Below are 20,080 nucleotides of genomic sequence, written 5' to 3'. Positions count from 1 at the left end.
AATTGATGCGATGAGGAAACAGTGTCGCTGGATCTACCTAATCTTTGTATTTAAATAATTTATTCCTCTTAGAAATCCACCTTCTTTTCCCAACTCTATTTCTCCATGATGCCATCGTGGTTCTCTTACACTACACGGTTGTAAGAGCAGATTCCGGAATTAAACCAGCGAGGTAACAGAGTCAGCCAGTGGGACATTGGATTGGTTTCCTAAATAGGAAAACGATTCGGATGCGAAATGCCGGCAGTGGAGAGTCAGAATCCGGTGTTTAGTAGGGCAATCCGGAGTTTGCAATTTCATAGACCCGAAGAAGATGGTCAGGTAGTGAGTTGTGAGTGTGTGTTCCAAGCATGGGAGGAAGGCCATGAGGCATTTTCAAGGACTCCACGGGATCGTTAGTGACACATGCAACACCATGTTTAGTATAAGGAGGTGGAATAGGTAGAGCATCCAGGACAAACTGGCCCATCTATCTTTATACCTAAGACAAGGAAGACGATCAATCGCAATGGTAAGTATCAGCGGGTATAAGATGAACTACCACAGAATGATCATATGACGATGCCTGTTATGTCTTCTGACCAACAGATTGCGTTGGAGAGTCCGCAAAAGACTCCGATCCATGATAGTTTCACAGCTATAAAAGAACACAGGCTATCAAGGATTGGCTCAAACGTGTCAAAGTGAAGGTATTCAGGCCCTGTATTATGTTAGTAGCTCTGGTCTAACCATCGTCATTCTGCTTCCCTAGCACCATGATGTGCTTCTGCTTAATTTGGTGTCATCCAATGGAAATACAGGTGCTTCAGCCGCTGGAGGGTGCGGAGCGCCTGTCACAGGTGACAACCCGACCCCACTGTAGGAGGCCATGGTAGTTGGGTACTGTACTTGGACCTCAGACTAAGCTTGTCTTGACCTCAAATGTGTCTTTGACTTTACAATAGCCTTGTCAACGTTGAAAAACACGCTCGCTCGCTCGCCATATTGTACTAGAATTGTTCCGTCTGTTCCCAACGCTATTATATCGCAGTGCAGCATAGCCGCGTTCTATTCTCACCAGGCCCCTTGACTCTCGCCAATCAATCAATCGTGCTGATCTCGTGATGGCCGAGAATGCTCTAGATGCAGATGCCAATGCAGATTCAAATGCGAATAGCCCCGCCCCACGAGCTTCAAGTGTCGGGTTTCAACTAGGACGGCATTCATCCTCCAATGCGCGCATAAATGAGATACTTGAGGTGTGTACCCTCCTGTTCTTGTGAAGTGAGCAAGTGAGCGAGACACGGCACGGGCACGGGTGGTGATTCATGAGACAGTGTGCTGTACAGCCATGTTCTTATGATGTTCTGTTCCTTGCAAGCCCGATAGCACTTCAGGCTGGCACCGGTCCTGGTAGGATGCCTATCATCATGCATGCATGTGGTCGACTATCTATCTCGCCGTCCGCACGGAGATGGTCTTTGTGGCGTCTGGGAAACTGCCGGCCCCCTGCTCGACATCCAGACCTTAGCCTCCGAAAGATCATCCGAATCTCGCGTGCTCTTTTGGCTCTCCTACTCCTCGTTATTCTTCTCTCTCGCTTCCTCTCAGCATCCCTCACCCGAGTGCAGTACCCCAATGATGAGTGAGCGCTAATAATAGCAACTTTACCTCGTAACAGAACGCTCGTGAACGCGCCGAATCAATGGCTGGTCCTTCTCCTACCCATCTCTCACCCCGGACCGCCGGTAGTCCCATCCTTCCGCCCAACTCATCGCTCAGGCCGAGCCCTGTCAACGAGGACAGCAGCGCCGACGAGGCTACTGGGTTCATATCTCATACGCCGCCCCTCAATTACAACTCGCTCAATGTTACAAGTACCGCGACCTCGGCCCCACAGGTCCGTAAACCATCCTTACGCCAGCGACCATCTTCTCAACAAAACAATGGCGCTGCCCAGAACCCAGAGACGGCTCGACAAGCGAACTCGGAGAGTGGGAATACATCGTGGTGGCAAAGTCAGGCAGAGAAGTTTCAGTCGATAGAGCTGGAGAACAAGGGCAGCGTCGCTCGTGATCACCTCGCCATCGGTAAGCTTCACCCTTGGTAATTGGGTTACCAATCTAACAACCTGTAAGAACGAACATTTCTGGCATGGCTACGCACATCTCTCAGTTTTGCATCCATAGGGATAGCAGTGACACAGCTCTTTCGTCTCAATACATCTCTCGAAAGCGAGCATGGCGATAACTCTCGGAGCAATACCCAGACACTACGACATATGGGCAAGCCGCTTGGGACCACGTTCCTCGGTATCAGTATACTGATTCTCTTCCTTGGCTATAAACGCTATTTTCAATCTCAGCACTGGGTCATGCAGGGAAAGTTTCCCGCTAGCCGCGGCACAATCATGATTGTTGCGTTTGTCGCTTTAGCCATCATGGTTGTTTCTCTTGTGGTCGTCATCGCTATCCATCCGTCTGAGCATGAGCTATGATTTTTCGACTTGACTCGTAGTATACTCTGGCATGACTCAAGGCCACTTCTAGTTCTAGCATTGCATTGTTCGCGCTGGAGCGATAATCTTTCTGCTTATCGCAAGTGGTTTGCTTTTGACGCGGCGCATTTATGGGGGTTTACATCATGACTTGATACCATAGGAATATTTGAATGTTGAGCTCTATTCGTATGATTTTTCAAAGCTGGGGTATATACAAAATATCTGAAGTGAGGGACACGAATTACTGCCAGTTTGATTTTATACGTAATTGGGTACGTCTGAGCTCTCATGATAGGAAGCATCATGACTTCGCCCAAGGTACCTTAGTACTTAGTATTTTGGTCAGATCCACGAGTAAGTAAGGTACTAACATGTTAGTAATTAGGTAGTACCTGTAGTCAGACAACTAGGTAACGTCAGAGCGGGTTATGGCGGGGTCTGACCATGGAAGCTCCCCACCGAACATCCAATCCCACCTCGTATTCAGCTCTTACACTTATTCTACATCTGCAACAACACACAAAGGTCGGTAACAATGGCTGTCAAAAGAGAACCGGTCGACATTTCTGCCTTTGCAACCACCCAACTCGCTCTTCTTGAACAAGAACTTCAGACAGAGATCAACGAGACGAGCACACTCATCTCCGACCACAACCCGACAGCCCTTCAACGAGCTGGTCTTGCTCTTACGAACCTCGTTGTCTCGGGCCAGCGTACGGGTCTTGGGGGCCGAGCAGTTCTCGAGCTCTCTCCGGATGCTGCCACGGGCTCACCTGACGAACTACCTGAGCATGGCTTACGCACTGGAGACATTGTTCTTGTCGCTGAGCAGCCAGCGGGAAGCGCCAAAAAGCGTGAAGTAAAGGACTTGGAGAAGAAGGGGGCCAGAGGAGTTGTTACCAGAGTGAACAGAGGATGGATTGCTGTTGCGGTCGATGAGGGTAAGGAAGAAGTTGGCTTCTTGGGCAGAGTATGGGCTGTCAAATTGGCAGACGAAGTGACATACAAGAGGTATGTTGAGCCATCACCTTCATAACGGACAGCGATCACACCATTAACTAACCATCACCCTTTGAAGAATGAACTGGGCGATGGAGAAGCTAAACAAGATGCAAGAGTCGGAATATTCTAGTTTCATCAGAGTTCTCTTCGGCTTGTCCAGCCCATCGCCAGTTTCCGAAGACTTATCTAAAGATGAAACCGTGGGCAATCTCGAGTGGTTTGATCCAACGCTCAACGACTCACAAAAGAATGCAATTCGGTTCGCTTTACTGTCTCGAGAAGTCGCCTTGATTCATGGGCCCCCGGGAGTGAGTGACTTACGTGTACTGGAGTGGAAAACACTTGCTCACATGTTTATGCGTAGACTGGCAAAACTCATACTCTGATCGAGCTGATTCTCCAGATGATCAAACTGGGGCAAAGAATTCTTGTCTGCGGGCCTTCCAACATTTCTGTTGACAACATCGTCGAGCGACTAGCTCCTCACAAGATCCCGATCCTTCGTCTGGGCCATCCCGCTCGTTTGCTGCCTTCCGTGGTTGACCACTCGCTTGACGTACTCACGCAAACATCAGAAGCGGGTGCAATTGTGAAAGATATCAGGACAGAAATGGACACCAAGCAGGCCTCGATCAAGAAGACGAAAAGCGGCAAGGAGCGCAAAGCAATCTACACTGACCTCAAAGAACTGAGAAAGGAGTTTCGTGAACGAGAACGTCGCTGCGTCAGTACGCTGATTGGCGGCAGCAAGGTCGTTCTTGCAACACTGCATGGGGCAGGAGGCTATCAGCTGCGGAACGATGAGTTTGATGTTGTTATCATCGATGAGGCCAGCCAAGCCCTGGAGGCCCAGTGTTGGGTCCCTCTCGTATCTGCTAAGAAGGTTGTCTGTGCCGGTGACCATCTGCAGCTCCCGCCAACCATCAAATCAAGCAATGCAAAGGTCAAGACGCCACTCAAAGATGGCACAACAGCCACAAAGGGCATCACGCTTGAGATAACCTTGTTTGACAGACTGCTGGCATTGCATGGGCCCTCCATCAAACGCATGCTAACCACCCAGTATCGAATGCACGAGAGTATTATGCGGTTCCCTTCTGATGAATTATACGCCTCTAAGCTGATCGCTGCTGATGCGGTGAAACATCGCCTCTTGAAGGACCTTGAATATGAGGTTCAGGACAATGAGGACACCAATGAACCTGTCATCTTCATAGACACACAGGGAGGCGACTTTCCCGAAAAGAACGAGGAAGACGACAAGGAGACTCCTAGAAAGGGCAGAGCAGGTTTGCATGGTGACAGTAAGAGCAACGAGATGGAGGCTGCTCTTGTACAACAGCACGTGAGGCAACTCGTGGGTGCCGGGGTCCGCCCAGAAGATATAGCTGTCGTGACACCTTACAATGCCCAGGTACGTCCCAAAATGTAGAGTGAGACAGACGTATGCTGACTGTGAGCGGACTAAAAGCTCGCCATACTAGCTCCGCTGAAAGACAAATTCCCGGGCATCGAGCTCGGTAGTGTTGATGGCTTTCAAGGTCGCGAAAAAGAGGCTGTAATTGTGAGCCTCGTTCGGAGCAACTCTGAGGGCGAGGTTGGATTCCTCGGCGAGAAGCGCCGTCTCAACGGTGGGGCGACATCCCGATGCTTACCGTCATCAAAAGATTGGGTTGACTAATACACGTGTACTTAGTGGCAATGACACGCCCGAAGCGTTCTTTGACGGTTATCGGAGACTCGGAGACAGTTCAGAGGTAAGCGATGAAGCAGTGCACTTGGGATGGGGACCTGGGCCTCGAAGCTGCAGCCGCTGGTTTGACAAGTGCTGCGCAGATTGTTCCAACCATTCACCTGAGACGAGACATTATTAACGTGCCTGTTTCACAGGGGAAGCAGCTTCTTGAAGAAATGGATGCAGTATCTCGAAGACAACGCCGACCTGCGATACCCAGATGCATCTAGCTTAACGCACGACTAAACGGGACTCGGAGCTTTCACCGTCTCGCTTCCAGTCGACATGCTTGTCGTCGATATATCCAGGAGGTAGGACAATAGGGTCTGAAACTCGACCTAAATCTTTCGGCCGAAATGGTCGACTGCGCAGCAGCTGTCAGATCAAGACTGCCACGCTGCTTGACACGATGAACGGGGGGGGTTGACCAGAACGATTGACCTCAGCTTGTCCTGAAACAGCACCTGCAGTAGCTTGCAGCTCCAACGATTGACGGCTCGAGCGACGAAGATGGAGAACATATCCGTACACATACATACACACATACATAGACAGATAGAAGAGCTGACAACTAGTCCTTTCCTAGTTGGGCCAGGACCTATTCGATTCGCGGGAGCCCATGTGTTGTGTCGTTGGAGTCTGGAGATGGTCGGGAAAAGGTGAGAAAGGTGCTGGGATAGTTACTCAAGAAACGGGGTTACGATGGTGTTCATTGTCGACATCCCGGCGATGTTTCAGGTCGGTCACTTGTTGTGGGACTGCACCGAACCGTGGGGGACAATTATTCCTTGTCCGTTTCCTTCCCACTCGCGTAGAGCACCAGGAAGCGGATCTTGTCAAATTTGCCGAAAACACTAGAAAGGACATTAATTCTGAGCAGGCAAATACCTAGTCCAGTCCAGTCTATCCCCATCATATCTACAGAATTGTTGATTTAGCCATCAGGAGTCACTCTGCAAGGGCGGTAAGAAACCCCCTCAAGATAAACCCGACATTCCAATAAGTTTCTTGGAATTGAGGAGAGGTCTCTTTTAGTTGAAAACAGTGGCAGACATTATACATACGCTCCGGCTTGGCAGCGCATATGTAGTTAACGATGAAAAAACGCCGTCGTGTCAGTTTCAGGGAACCCTGGCTCGACAGCATACGACCTCAGTTATCAGGAAGTGTCTCTCCATAGAATTGACAGACTCTGAGATTAACAGGAGGATTGTCGATTCTTACACAGCAGATAAAAAATGACCAGATTCCCCCGCGATACCGCTATTATGATGTAGAAAAGACAGTATGATATTATAGGTACCTACGTAAGGATAGAATTTGCAGATGGAAACGTCCGGACATGCATGCACCTGGAAGTCGAAGCAATGCCTTGATTGGTCAATGATCTGATCGGCTCACTGTCTGCCTGTCTCCGAGACATTGCCTATTTTTAAAACGGCTGACATGAGATAGCAGGAGAGGTATGTACAAGTATGTATGTACATAGACAAATAGACCCGTCTGATCAGGGTCGATCTTGTGGAGGATGATCGCCGTTGTTTGTGAGTTCCTAACTTAGTTAGGTAGCTAGCCCATACCTGAACAGGCTGCCGCTGAGCACTGAGGAAGTGATATCATTTGTTGAAGCTCACGTAGAGAATGCCCAGAGGAGGAATGTAGGTCTAATGCAGGAGGACACTTCAGGAAGGCGAGTATGCCCCTAAAGGTATTTAACCATCCATCCCTAGGTAGGTAGGTAGGTAGGTAGGTAGGCATTTATGAGTTAATATTGGCTAAGGAGTACTCAGGTATAATGTTGCATGCTTTGTCGATGTCTTGTTGTAGGTAGGTCTGGTATGTACACCAACTGATGACAGGGATCGAATAGCTGGTGATGGATGAAGTTGGAGCTATGTGAAACGGTATTCGGGCGGTGTTGTCTCGCCTGTACTCTGTAGGTAGGTAAGTTACCTATATATATGTACGGGGTACGTAGTGCCAGTATGTATGTACCTACTGTATGCCATCTCGCTGGGCTTTTACTTGGGGGACTAACTAATGGTTAGGTTGCTTTTTGCGGTGGCCCTAACGCTACCTACCTATGCAAACAAGCCCAGTTGAGCTGGGCCGCTTAAGGCCTCGGACGCTAAGTGGCTAGAGGCTCTGTCGTGCTTCGTTAGATCGCATGGGGCCGCAGATAGCGGGAGTCTAGTGCTTGTCGAGGCGCAGGCATACCTACATGCAGACGGGAGGCTGTTGACGAGATAGTCTAGAAAGACGATCAAGGTAATCAACCGACCAAGGTTTCAAGACGAATCTGAGGCATCTTGCATGAATGATGGGCAGTATCAGCTGTGAGGGTGTCAACCATTTTCCCACGTCAGTGGTTATGAGTGGCCCATCTGTAACGCCATGAGCTCGATTCTCATCTCATCCTTGATGCACTGTCATCGTTAGTTTAGTAAGTTAGTGTCGACAGTGAGTGTTGTATCGTATTGGCTTTCATTCATTTCCACCTTTTGCCGCTCAGGGTCATTATTTAGTTAGGTACATAGGTACCTAGTTAGGAGGCGGCGCGTGCCGCTCAAATTGAACGCAACGCAACGCAACGCAACGCAACGCAACCCAAGCAGTGGCACAATGGCCTCGCAAACCAATAACCAACCACCAACGTTGGTTGAGTATTTCTCGGTTTGTTGTCTTGTTCAGTAAAAATCTGCTCAAATTCTGCTGTGCCTTTCTTGTATGTACCTAGGTAGGTAGGTTAAGTACCTAGTACCTAATGCAGACACGTTCCGCAACTAAAGGTAGCCCAAGGTGTGTACGTACCTAGTGGAGGCACCTGTAGGTAAGTACCTAGGCGAGAGAAACATATGTACATACAGGGAGCCCCTGTCTCAACAATGCCCCGGAATGCCCTGTACCCGGCCTCGAGCCACGAGGCAAGATACCCAGATCCCAGACCGTTGAAGCCTCTAACTTAGTTAATTACTCTACTCGGGCTCTCTGCATGGTCGGCCACAGCCCTTCTATCGAGGCTATTGTCGTGTTACCAGTACGTCCCCAGTCAATGGAATTCAACACGCATTCTTGGCAACGAGAGTCTTGTCATCTTTGATGGGCTCGTGCGTTTCGATCTTGAGGCATCACCCTTGTCTTGTCTTGTCTTGTCTTGTCGCTTCAACTGAAATGCCATGTCCAGGCTCCTCAGCGGAGTGGTGCATCAACCCGAGTCCTCTGTAGATGTCCGTCGTTCTCGATTGGAAGATATAGCAGATAGCAGATGGCAACGTTCGGGAGCATCGGGAGTCCAAATGGCTTGCCCATCCATCATCACCCTCACTCTGCCCTGATCCAATTCACCGCTCGTCTAGTCTACCAGATAGACACTATATTACCAAGACTACCTACCTACTTATCTAATTGAACCAGTGGACTGTACATAGGTGCTGTCCCCTCCCCGCCAAGGCCCCTTGTAAGGCATGTCAAGCTGACAAGGGCCCCCCTTTCGTCCCTCCTTGTCATCCATCCAGCGTGGCATTGAACGTCTCGTCGCGCTTCAAGAACCCGCAAATGGTCCCTGTCCCGCACCATCAAGCGCGGTTTCGCATGCTGTCCGTCTCATGTCTAACTATCCGTCTACATATGTACGGATAGGCCTATATGTATCTGAGCCGACATTAATAGGTGCCAGTCGCCCACCCACTCGGACCGCTCCAAGCCCATGTGTACTGTACTGTATGGTATGCTATGGTATGGTACGACACGGTATTGTCTGTATGCATTTGTTTCAAACCCTCTCGTCCTCTCGTCCTCCCATCCTTCTTCTCCTTCTCCTCCCTCTCCAGTCAGTCCCAGTCCCTGGATTCCTACTCGCTCTCTTCGGACCGCAAGGGCGACTTTTTTTTCCCTCCTAGTCCCGCGATGCCATAAGCTGTCAACTGATTTTAACTCACCTCCTTTCTTCTCACACTCGTTTGGCTGTTTCACGCCGTGTCTTAACGCACCCTTGAACGCAAAGAAACCAAGCTCATCAACCGGATGATAGGCCAGGCTGCCCTTGTTCAGATGAGCGCACGGATTGTAAGCCTGTTTTACGAGCACTCCGTCATGAATATGCGCCAGGGCATGCCATCCATCTACAGTATCTATCTCTGACCGCTTTCACTCCGACATTCCATTCTGTTACCTTCGCTTAAGACCCTTTTTCCCATTATTTTTATTGCTTTATTCGATCCGCAGCTTGTTGTCCTCCTTCACGTTTCCAACATGAAGAAGCCGTGGAGATCAGCAGCCAGCACTGCTCCCACTGCTCAGCCTGTTGATATACAGCAGTCCAATATCCGCGGCAGGATATCTGGGCCTGTCCCTATTTCGACTTCTTTGGATGACGAGTTCCCTATTCGCAACCCAGGTACCAACATGGCTACGCCTGTCCAGGGTGAATTCAAAGAATCCCAGGCCACTGAGCCCACCCCGTCGCGCAACGATTTTAGATCTCCCACGTTCCCAGAGCCTCGTCGGAATGGACCTCACGCTTTCAGGGAAGAGCCGAGGTCTTCCTTGCATGCTCGACAGCCTGGCACAATGAGTCGCCTGCAAAAGGCTGAACCATCTAACAATGTGCGGCATTCCTTCGTCAGCGCGGACACGAGGGACAAGGAGCGCCCTCAACGCAAGCAGTCGACTCTCCGGGGCGCTTTGGGGAAGCTTTTCAATCGAAAAAAGAAATCAACCGGCAACGACAGTTCCAACAATACTGATTCGGAAACCGGTTCCACGCCAATGCGCCCTGGGCCATACCGTCGATCAACGGGTGAGGATGGCCAGGACTCGGTGCCTAGTCTAAGTCATAGAGACAGGGCAGCTCCAAGGTCACGGACTCGTCCTTTCCCAGGAGCGGAATCCAAGCGATCAGCTTCCCTGCCCATCACTGAATTTGATCGGGCCTTAAGATCCCACTCTATCCGCCCAGAAGATGTCCGCGCCATCGAGAGCGCGCGCAACTCATTGAGCGCTGACTTTGGTCTATCGCACGCCCACGCCCGGATAAGTGCGACCAGATTGCGCGAGTACAACCTGGCGGGCCTTTCACCGCGACCTGCTAGCAGCCATGGCCGGGAGAGTCGGCAGGATCAGAGCGACGACAACGCCCACGAGATTGGCCGTGCAATCACAAGTGACCTCCCGGGTGTACGCCGAAGATCGCGGAGCTTATCAGGGCTACCAGATGAAAGCCATGGTCAAACTCGTCGACGCAGTGATGAGATCAAATATTGGAGGGAGAGTTACGACCCGACCTTCATGTCCCCAGTGTCTTCAAACCCCGCTGAAGGAGAAGGCATCGCCATGGAGGAAATCGAACAGGCCCAGCAAGTAGAAGACGCTCCAAAAGAAACACGGGCAGAGCCTTTCAATTTCGGATCCTTCGCAGACATGAAGCAGGTGGGGGGCATGAAAATCACACATGCAGCAAACCTAGAAACCCGGGTAAACAATCTCGAATCTCGAGTCTATCGGTTGGAGCAGGCTCTCGACCGAATGTGTGATGCTGCTCCAGGCTGGCAGCCACACCAAGGACCACCAGATCGACCTGCGCCTCCAATTCCGGTTGAGGGTCAAGCCCACACGGATTTGCCAGATCATCAGGCTGATCGAAGCAGATGGGACCATAGAAAGAGCTTCGGTCGTTCCGGCGGCTACCCAAATTATTCAAAAGCAGGCCAGAGGGGAAGTGTGTTGCTTGATCCGCATTCTTCGGCTATTCTGAGTGGCAGCAACAAAGATCGTCCCACCTCGACTGCAACAATTCGTGGTGCAGCCAGTCTCCCGAGCCTTCTTAAGAACACCCCCGAAATCTTCACCACGGACCACTATATAACACTCCTTGCCCTGATCCATACCGAACGCTCAGCACGAGAAGCTCTAGAGACTCAGGTCAAGACGCTTGGCCACCAACTCAGCATCTTGTCTCATTCGGTAAACACGAATAGCGGATTCGATCCGCCTCCGACAGCCAAATCCTTCGGTGACAGGTCTGCGTTTGACCACGACGATGACGACGATAATCTCGCATCCTTGGCTATCATGACAAGATCGCAAAATCGACATATCGACCCCGAGGACTCTGGTATTGGAACCGGCCATGGAGATGAGAGCGAATACTCTGACACTTTTGAAACCCCTCGCGAAGAGGGACATAGCTTCGGAGCGTTCGGTGAAGATCTGGACAAGGAAGATCTGGCGCAAACCAAGGCCGCACGAACCCTTTCCCTGTCACAACTCACCATGGGTCGGGGCGCCCAGAAGTCTTCACAGCAGGTTCATCGGGTGATATAGCCAGTTACGTCTCTTCATAGAGCACGTTGCACCATTGAGGCGATCCAAAAACTAACATGCCGAATCACACATGTCTCTCATCCAAGAAAGGTACCTTGGTTGCACGATGTCTGGTGGCATATGACTTATGACCTCTCTACGACGACCGCCTTCTTCCTCATCACGTCACACTCATTCATTACCTTACCATATTTACTTGTCATATCTACTCTTTTACAACCGGCGTCTCGATAGACATAGCGCAGCGCTTTGGAACGTGTGGCATGCTATTGTTTCTGTTTCTGTATTTTATTTTCTTTTATATTATTTTTACTCTTGTTTTATTCTGCATTGGACACCTACCCAGTTTTGGGAGTGACAGGTTGGCGTACTAGGAACTTTTGGGCGGAAACAGCGGCGCGTCCCTTTGAATTAGCGATTGAAGGTCATTTTTGAGAATAATAAACCGAGAACCATGCATGACTCCCTATTACCACTGCCACTGCCATTCTGGCACGAATTCATGTCTTTACTTGTCTTATACTGCGTGGGAAGACCTGTTTGCATCTGCATGCTTTGATCTACTGGGCTACTTTTGATGATTCGTATATGATTTCTATGTTCCTATGGGTGGTGGTCATCCTTTATTCCCCAGCTCCCAACCAAGGCCATGGATTTCTCGTCACCAGGTGCGAGTCTCTCATCCTGAAGCGTATCGGCGAGACAAGTCCAAGGGTCCCTGCCGCCTCCCCATTTTAGCAGGTTCTCCTTCAACCGCTCTCCGTTTTCGCGATTGATGGCACCTCCGTTCTCACCAGCCTTGAACACAACGCGCCAAACACGCTCGGCGAGTACACGGTCAAAGAGATAACTATAGTAGGTACTTCCGTAACTATGCAGGTGGCCAAAGAATCCCTGCCAGCAAGTATTTGGCGGATCTCGAGGACCATGGGCAAAACGAGCCTTGATGTCATGGAACACAGCGGTTGAGTTAAAATCTGCATCGCGCATAGCTGAGGCATGGTAGGCCTGGTCCACCATTGCAAGAATAATCTGGTTCTCCGTTTCCAAGCCTTCGAATCGCTTAGTCAACCCAATTCTCTCAGCAACGAGTTCGTAAGGTAAAGGCCGATCCGACTTCCAGTGACGTGCAAAGAGAGATAGGACAGTGGGATCAGCAGCGAAGTGCTCCATAAGTGTCGATGGCAGCTCAGCAAAGTCGGTCGCACAACGAGTCCCAGAGACATTCTGGAAGCTAGTTCGTGCAAGAATAGAGTGAATAGCATGGCCCATTTCGTGGAACAGGGTCTCGACAGACTGGTAGGATAGCAAAGAGGGCTCCTTGGAGTTCTCACTTGGCTGAAAATCACAGACAAGTGCAATAGTAGGCAGCTGCTTCAGTACACCGTCCGCGGAGGAAGTCTCCATGCCATCGTTGGCTGCCATCTCGGGTGATTCGAAACTTGGCCCAGTGCTGTCATAATCAGCAGCGACCTCTGCTACCTCCTCAGGGAGGATCTCCCGGGAACATCTGACTGTGAAATGTGCGGGATTGCCGGACTTTTGTGGACGATGAAACAAATCGCAGTAGAGAACAGCAATCAGTTGCCCCTTATCAGTGACAACATCAAGTCGTTTCACTTCTGGGTGCCATGTCTCACCAGGAAGAGTCTCCCGCAACACAAGACGGATACCATAAAGCCGATCAAAGAGTCTTGATAGACCTTGTATGACAGTCCCGACAGAAAAAAATGCGTTGAGCTGATCTTCTTGCCGCTGTCTAGATCTAAGGTCAACTCTGATTTTCTCCATATAAAAATCTTTATCCCATGCTTGGAGTGGGACGTCTGGAAGGTTGAGTCTGTCTCGTTTCTTCAGAACCAGTTCTTGCAGTTCGGCCTGGACTACCGGTGTGTTATTATTTCTTAGAGCAAGGAGAAACTCCATTACAGACGCAGGAGTTTTGGCCATCATGCGGTCCTTCAGGGCCATGTGACCATAACTTTCGAAACCTGCAAGTTCTGCGAGCTCACCTCTCAGCTTTAACATTGCCTCGAGGTACATAACAGTCTCCCGAGACGCAGTTCGTTGGGCCAGGTAGATTTCTTTGCGAGTCTCCTCGTCATGCACACTTTGAAGTGCTCCAATTGCATCTGAGCTCAGAGTGGGTAGCGTGATGTTCTGTCGTACTTTGAGCGTGGCTGCGATGCCTGGGTAGAGGCCATAGAACTTATAAGCTGGGAGGGTAATTTGTTTTCTTGCTGGTTGCATTCCCTGTGCAAAAGCCGATCCTATTTCGCTGATACGCGAGGACAGATCCACGAATCTGTCTCGTGAAGCCTTTGGCAAATTCACAGCAGATTTCATGAAGTCCAACTTGAGTTGCAAAGCCACAGTTCTCTCTTCTTCCGACCACACCTTTGTAACTTCGGGGATAGATAGCGCCTGACTTAACTGATCACTGAGGCCAGTCATGGTGTTAAGTTGGTTCATATACTGATATACCATACCCCATGCATTGGCAGCCGCTTCCTGGAACCGGCTATCTGGATGCGTCATACGAACGAAATCTGCAAGGTCCAGTACACGGCATAATAGGTCGCTAAGCCGATCAAGATCGCGGACCACCGCACGGTACTCATGTACGGAGGATGCACTGAGGACTTTATCGACGATATTTTTTGCCCGCTCGAGGTTCTTCTGAGCGAACTGTTGGAAACCATCAGGGCTGGTGAGGTATCGGTTCTTGAAGAGACCTTGGCTCTTCTTCAAGCTGAACTTGGGGAAGGTTCTGCCCGTGGGGGCGTCGAATAAGTTGCGTAAAACAGTATCATCGTGATTCGTGCTCGTGGTGTGATCGACCAGTCTGCTTGGCGAGATGACCTGGGCTACTGCGGAGGTAATAGAGTTCCATCGCCGTTGTGGAGGTTTGGCCGTGTGTCGAACACATCTATTACAGATCCAGAGGCGGTTGCCCCTCGAACTCAGCATTATAAATATGCAGGTAAGAAGATCGAATCCATGAATGATCCAACAGCAATCGAAGTGATAAACCGCCGTCTTTTCTCCCAACGGCGGGGAAGAGTAGCAGATATTGGAGTGAAAACGCGGCTGATAAGATACCTCAGGTATGCTTACCTACCTTATAGTAGTACCTAGTATTCTTTACTTTAGGTAGATCGAGAATCAAAGATATCGGAGGAAGACTTTCAGAAGCGACTTTCCTGCCTTGTCGGGCTTTCCGGCTTCGGATCCGTCCCTTGTCACCTTCCTTGTTTTATAGGGCATCTCCGCCCATAACTAGCAGCCTAGCGCCTAGGTACTAGGTAGGTACCTAAAGGTTGGATACCTTAGGGTAGGAAAGGGGCCTACCTACCTCAGATAGGTAGGTTGAGTTGTGCCTTTCTGTACTGGGATTGGAAATCTTAGTCATCCCGTCAACCTCTCCAAGCTGAACTCTGAGTGGTCCAATAGAACGTCCGTCCTAGATTTTCCGACAGTGGTCATTGTGCTCACGAGCATCCGACGTCCATCTTGAATTCGCGTGACGTCTTTCTCACCCACTCACTCGTCAATTGAGCGCACAATGGCTTCACGAGTGGTGTTCTCGCGGGTCAGTAATACTTCGTAGCTCTAGATAAGCTCCTTCATGCTAATTGATCTGTATAGCGCTCCCTGGCACCGCTGGCGGCCATGGCCCTCGGCGGCATGGCACTGGCTCCGGCTACTGTTTTCGCCGAAGGTCCCAGCGACCTCAAGGTTTGTCATGGAGCATCAATGGACTTGAATAACTTCCTAACAGCCCTATAGCGAAAACCCATCTACGACGATTACGATATCCCGACAGCAAATCCCGCACCTGTAACACCACCACCCGTTGCTGCGACACCCGTTGAGCCGGTCGACGATGAGGAGAGGCATCACTCGCCTACTCCCACTGAGCGGCTGGCCGTCCATATTGGTAGAGGTCGCCTGGCTCTGTACAAGTACGCAGTAGCTGCTGAGAACAAGGTCAACGAGACCATGGATTCAGCCTTCAATCTCGAGCAATCTTTCACCAGTACCATCGCTTCACTGGCTCCCTCCCGTGAAAGCGGCGAGAAACTTATGCCCGGCGCCATTTACGTTCTGGTCGCTGCTATGGCCGGTAGTATCATTACTCGCAATCGCAGCATTATCCTCCGCGCTTCGCTCCCCCTCGCCCTGGGTATCGGCGCTGGCTGGACCGTTCTCCCTGTCACCATGCGCAACATCTCCGACCTGACCTGGAAGTACGAGCAGAGGTTCCCTGTTATCGCCGAGTCTCACATCCGACTGCGCGAGAGTATCGTCAACAGCGTCAGCTTTGCCAAGGCACATAGCCAGGTCGGTGTCCGTTATGTCGATGAAAAAGTGACAGATGCACGAGAGGCTGTTGAGGGCTGGGTCCAGAAGGGCAAATAAAGGATTTCGAAAAGCGAGATGAAATGAGATGTACTATTAAATAGAGTTCCCAAAAACTGTTCATTTGTATCATTGGCCGGTCCTTAGCGCCAGCTACAAATATCTGTATGTATTTTGAATAGGCTGGGCTTCCTTTCCTTTTTTATTCATGAAAAAGAAAATATTCCTTGCCACCGTTTCTCTACTATTCCTTTATGATCTAATGATGCGGTAGCTTTCTATGTGTTCTGCTCCCACGCTATGGTCCTCTGAGCCTGTGTCCTTAACTCCAAGTAATGCGAACCCAAAGTTTCTAACTCAACCGTACGCCCCTTATCATTCCCTAACCTTTGTACCGTCCAACTGACCATTTTCCTAAACAGCCGTTGCAACTGGTGCGGGTTCAGATGTCTTCACCTGCTTCAAGGGTCTGTTATCAGACATTCTCCGCTTGCGCTTCTGTTCGTTTTCTCTTTCTGACTTCCCTGGCAGTGAATCAGCCTGTGCATTGGCCCTCTTTGCAGCCTTCTTTGCGGCCTTCTCGGCAGCTTTCCCCTGCAGAGGCTGATCCAGCCCTCGCTTGCTATCTATAATGCGAGCGGACTCGAGGTGTTTTCCAAGGGACAGCGCCTCGCAGAGGCTCTTATAATTCTTGGACTGGTTCATTGGTTGGTAAGATTTTGACTTTCCAGGGACCATGTTTGAGAGCAGGAACTTGGTGTTGCCGAACCGGTTGTCAACATCGATCGCAGTCTTCACATAATGATCGACAACTTCTTCCCAGGATGCCAGCCCGCCATCTGCTACACTCCTGAAGCAGCTTGGGTTCTTTTCAGCCGCGACTGCAATCATCGCACCGTCCGCACCGAACTCTTTGGCGAGCTGGAGACCTTGGTCCCTATTCTCAACGTCGCCATTCATCAAGCAGGCAACACCATACTCATGGCAGACTTCTGCAACCATACGTAGCTGCCCTCTAATAGCCCGCTCTCTGGGTCTCATAGGTGTCGTCCGGCAATGGATAGTTAGTCCTGTAATGCCTGTCGCACAAAGACGGCGAACGAGTGCCTCTGTTTCCGCTGCGGTGTCGAGGAGTCGGATCTTAACGCTGATTCCAATCTCAAATTCAGGGGTAATATTCTTAACGAGAGCTTCAAGAATAGCGCATAGTTTATCTGGAGTCTTGAGAAGGGCGGCACCCATCCCTCCGCTAGTGCTGAAGGGCTTTGGGCAACCAGCGTTGACATCGATGCCGGCAACATCTGCGGCCACCAGCCTAGCGGCTGCTACTGCACGATCGGGATCCGATGTACCGATTTGGAAGATAAGCTTGTCTTTTTCAACCTCTGGCAGCATTCTGTAGATAATGCTCTCCTTGGCATCCGGAGGAGGGTCCTTCTGGCCATGGGATGAGAGACGATACCACTCTATCGTTCTTGAGTCTTCATCAAATCGACGAGAAGTTCCAATCATAGAGTAATCCACAGTTTCAGGACCTGTCGATTGAAGTTAGAAATGATATCTTGACATATTTTTGCTATGCCTCTCACCCCAGACAAGATCCGCGCCATACTTGAGAGCCAAAAGTCTTGATGGAAGCTCTCCTGAGCGAACCATGGGCGCAAGGACAACCTTGCCACGGTAATCTACACCCCGTCGGGGAATGGGTACTCGCTTGACTTCTGTAGCCATGGTTCGTCGAATTATCTGCGTGAGCATGCCTGGTTGGCAACTGTTTACATCCTTCTGCCACTTGGGACAGTGATAGGTAGCCTGTATAAATTCTTCGCAGAATCCGAATGGAGGCGATTGTTGTTAGTCATCGATAAGATTTGTTATCGATAAGATCGCTTAACCTACCTATCCCTGGGGGCATACTAGGTAGGGACGTACAAGATAAGGCTTAACCTAAACCTAGGGCTGATGAGAACGATATTCCAAATAACAAGATGCTTTGGCAGACTGAAATATGTGATGCCTATGTTACTGAGACATGCAGATGTTAGATATTGCCGTATTCAACCGTGAAGCACGGGGCAACGATGTAACAGTACAGGGAATTTGATGTGTGTCTATCAGATTTATATGGACGGTGGACCGTCGCATACAAGGTCACGCATTCAGACTTATCTCTTCAAGTATTTGATAAGAGTTTAGTTTAGTATAAATATAGCTTAATTAACATTAACAAATGTATTAATTACACATTCTCTGTCAACTCTCTCACACACGCCTGGACACAAACCTCACGGCCGATTCTGATAGCTCGAGAGTGCCACAGGCAACCGTGCCTCAGAGAGACGAATTATCATATTTGTGGTTGCTACCTAGGTCTTAGATCAGACTCCACCGAGCTGGAATTGCATATCTGCATTCATACCAGCCATTGCTTGATCAGACTACATTATCGCGGTCTCATTGAGAAATGTATTGGCAATGCAAGATCACTGCAGGCGCCATGCCATCGATACATGCACTGTGACAGGGAGCATGGAGCACTCCTGTTGGACATGTAAGCTTTGTGGACATGGACTGCCTGCAATACGAGGTCTAAAAAGAGAACCGCCTCGGCTCGGAGTGACGCTTAGAGAGCTGCTATTTATTGTCGCGGAGAATTTGTGAAGCTAGCGACATACGAGAACTGCATGCGAACAAGCTAATACTACGTATGGAGAGGAAATAAGTGAGCGACTGGGACGCGAAATGAATCAATACGATATTGCCATGGCTCCTATTCACTTCACGACCTTATTATGCCTTGAATCGCGAGTCGATTTTACTTGAAACACAACCATAAATTCCCTATCTGTTAACAAGATCAAGTCACATAGTACGCCAGTGCATACATACGTGTCCCTCAGCCGGTGACCTAAGGTGCCTACGAAGGTCCCATCGTACCACAAAGTCTTGGGAAGCGATCAGAACTCGAGGAAGAAACGGATATGTTTCGTACACAGCAGCAGAGGGGCCACCAAGGACCCAGCTCCACGTTCCATTCAAGCACCAGCCTGAGATGCTAACGTTAGTATAGCACTAGCCTCTATGCAGTAGTCTCCAATTGTGTACTTGTTGTAGGGATTTGATTCAAAGCCTTTAAGACCTTTTCTGAGCTAAGCTACCTAGCTAGTACAGACAGGATCCGATTCGAGAGACTTGATGAGGAGAAACATCGAGGGGTAGATAAGAATGTTCCCCAAGACGAAATAACAGTGAGATATTCCGATAAGGGAAGGGAGACATCGTGAGGGTTGCGACAATCTAGTCAAGCTTTAGTGGGTAAATGCAACTCCATTACCGTATACCAGACATTGGACGTTCCGATGTTCTGGACGGTGGAATAACGGGCTACGGCCGTAGCCGATAGTTTGAGGGGACGTGTGTGTTTCAGCCCGGCACTCACAAGCCACCACTGCGCACCTTTCCCTAGAGGTTTTGGGGTTTCGATCCTTTGAACTTCCGGACCACAGGCGGACAAAGCCCGGTTCGTCCTTCACACACGAGGGATGCTACCGAATCGGGAAGCGCTGCGAGGGCAGATCTGCTACGCATTGGAATCTTCACAATGGAAACGGTCTCGTCATCACTCTCGGCACAACAACGAACAGCTTGCGCAACCATAGGCCGATCAGCCACTAACACGGTCGACATCAAGAGCCTAATGAGTGTGAGTGGAGGCTGATGAGTCTGGAGTGGATGGGGAAATCGAATTAAGGGTCTCGCTCTGCACCTTCACAATCTCCAGCATCCAGGATGATAGCATGATGGCTCTGAAGGAGGAGTCAGGTGGTCTGGCAAGGTAATTAATTTATGGCGAGAGCCATTCCTTCATTCGTATTTTGCTAGTAAGTGTATCGAGGTGCCCAAGCTTCGTCATTGTAAGATCTTGTTCATTATGCGGTGCGGAGTACACGGCAAAGATTGACTGGAGCTTGACACTATCGAAGTATCTTGCCCTGCAGCTTTGGAGAGAGAATATCTCGACGGTCTATATATACGTATACCTGAGTACCTATTAGCCCAACGTTGGCGATCTTCAGACTCAACGATTGCGAAGCGCGTTAAATAACTCGTGTGCCACAATTATCGTGTTGATGTGTTGATGATGATGATGATGAATGTTCGCTATGGATCTTGATTTGGTT

At 49.9% G+C, this 20,080-nt stretch overlaps 6 protein-coding genes across 6 annotated transcripts; 4 read left to right on the top strand and 2 right to left on the bottom strand.

The window, feature by feature from the left end:
* Positions 1-1,684: 1,684 nt before the first annotated feature.
* Positions 1,685-2,089, top strand: J7337_002631 (uncharacterized protein; the record flags this gene model as incomplete). Its single annotated transcript, XM_044820358.1, has 1 exon — positions 1,685-2,089. One exon carries the CDS (start codon positions 1,685-1,687, stop codon positions 2,087-2,089), a length of 405 nt encoding a protein of 134 aa, XP_044684658.1.
* A 925-nt stretch (positions 2,090-3,014) lies between these two features.
* Positions 3,015-5,162, top strand: J7337_002630 (uncharacterized protein; the record flags this gene model as incomplete). Its single annotated transcript, XM_044820357.1, has 4 exons — positions 3,015-3,490; positions 3,558-3,789; positions 3,846-4,895; positions 4,953-5,162. The coding sequence occupies 4 exons, from the start codon at positions 3,015-3,017 to the stop codon at positions 5,160-5,162; spliced, it is 1,968 nt and encodes a 655-aa protein (XP_044684657.1).
* Positions 5,163-9,467: 4,305 nt separating this feature from the next.
* Positions 9,468-11,537, top strand: J7337_002629 (uncharacterized protein; the record flags this gene model as incomplete). The annotated part of the gene is made up of 1 exon (XM_044820356.1): positions 9,468-11,537. The coding sequence occupies one exon, from the start codon at positions 9,468-9,470 to the stop codon at positions 11,535-11,537; it is 2,070 nt and encodes a 689-aa protein (XP_044684656.1).
* Positions 11,538-12,140: 603 nt separating this feature from the next.
* On the bottom strand, positions 12,141-14,507 carry J7337_002628 (uncharacterized protein; the record flags this gene model as incomplete). Its single annotated transcript, XM_044820355.1, has 1 exon — positions 12,141-14,507. One exon carries the CDS (start codon positions 14,505-14,507, stop codon positions 12,141-12,143), a length of 2,367 nt encoding a protein of 788 aa, XP_044684655.1.
* A 595-nt stretch (positions 14,508-15,102) lies between these two features.
* Positions 15,103-15,959, top strand: J7337_002627 (uncharacterized protein; the record flags this gene model as incomplete). The annotated part of the gene is made up of 3 exons (XM_044820354.1): positions 15,103-15,129; positions 15,186-15,275; positions 15,327-15,959. 3 exons carry the CDS (start codon positions 15,103-15,105, stop codon positions 15,957-15,959), a joined length of 750 nt encoding a protein of 249 aa, XP_044684654.1.
* Positions 15,960-16,313: 354 nt separating this feature from the next.
* Positions 16,314-17,630, bottom strand: J7337_002626 (uncharacterized protein; the record flags this gene model as incomplete). Its single annotated transcript, XM_044820353.1, has 2 exons — positions 16,314-17,434; positions 17,489-17,630. The coding sequence occupies 2 exons, from the start codon at positions 17,628-17,630 to the stop codon at positions 16,314-16,316; spliced, it is 1,263 nt and encodes a 420-aa protein (XP_044684653.1).
* Positions 17,631-20,080: the final 2,450 nt, after the last annotated feature.

The sequence above is a fragment of the Fusarium musae genome, chromosome 2, assembly GCF_019915245.1.
Source record: "Fusarium musae strain F31 chromosome 2, whole genome shotgun sequence".
In the NCBI taxonomy this organism is placed as follows: domain Eukaryota; kingdom Fungi; phylum Ascomycota; class Sordariomycetes; order Hypocreales; family Nectriaceae; genus Fusarium; species Fusarium musae.
This window is presented reverse-complemented; position numbering and strand designations above follow the sequence as displayed.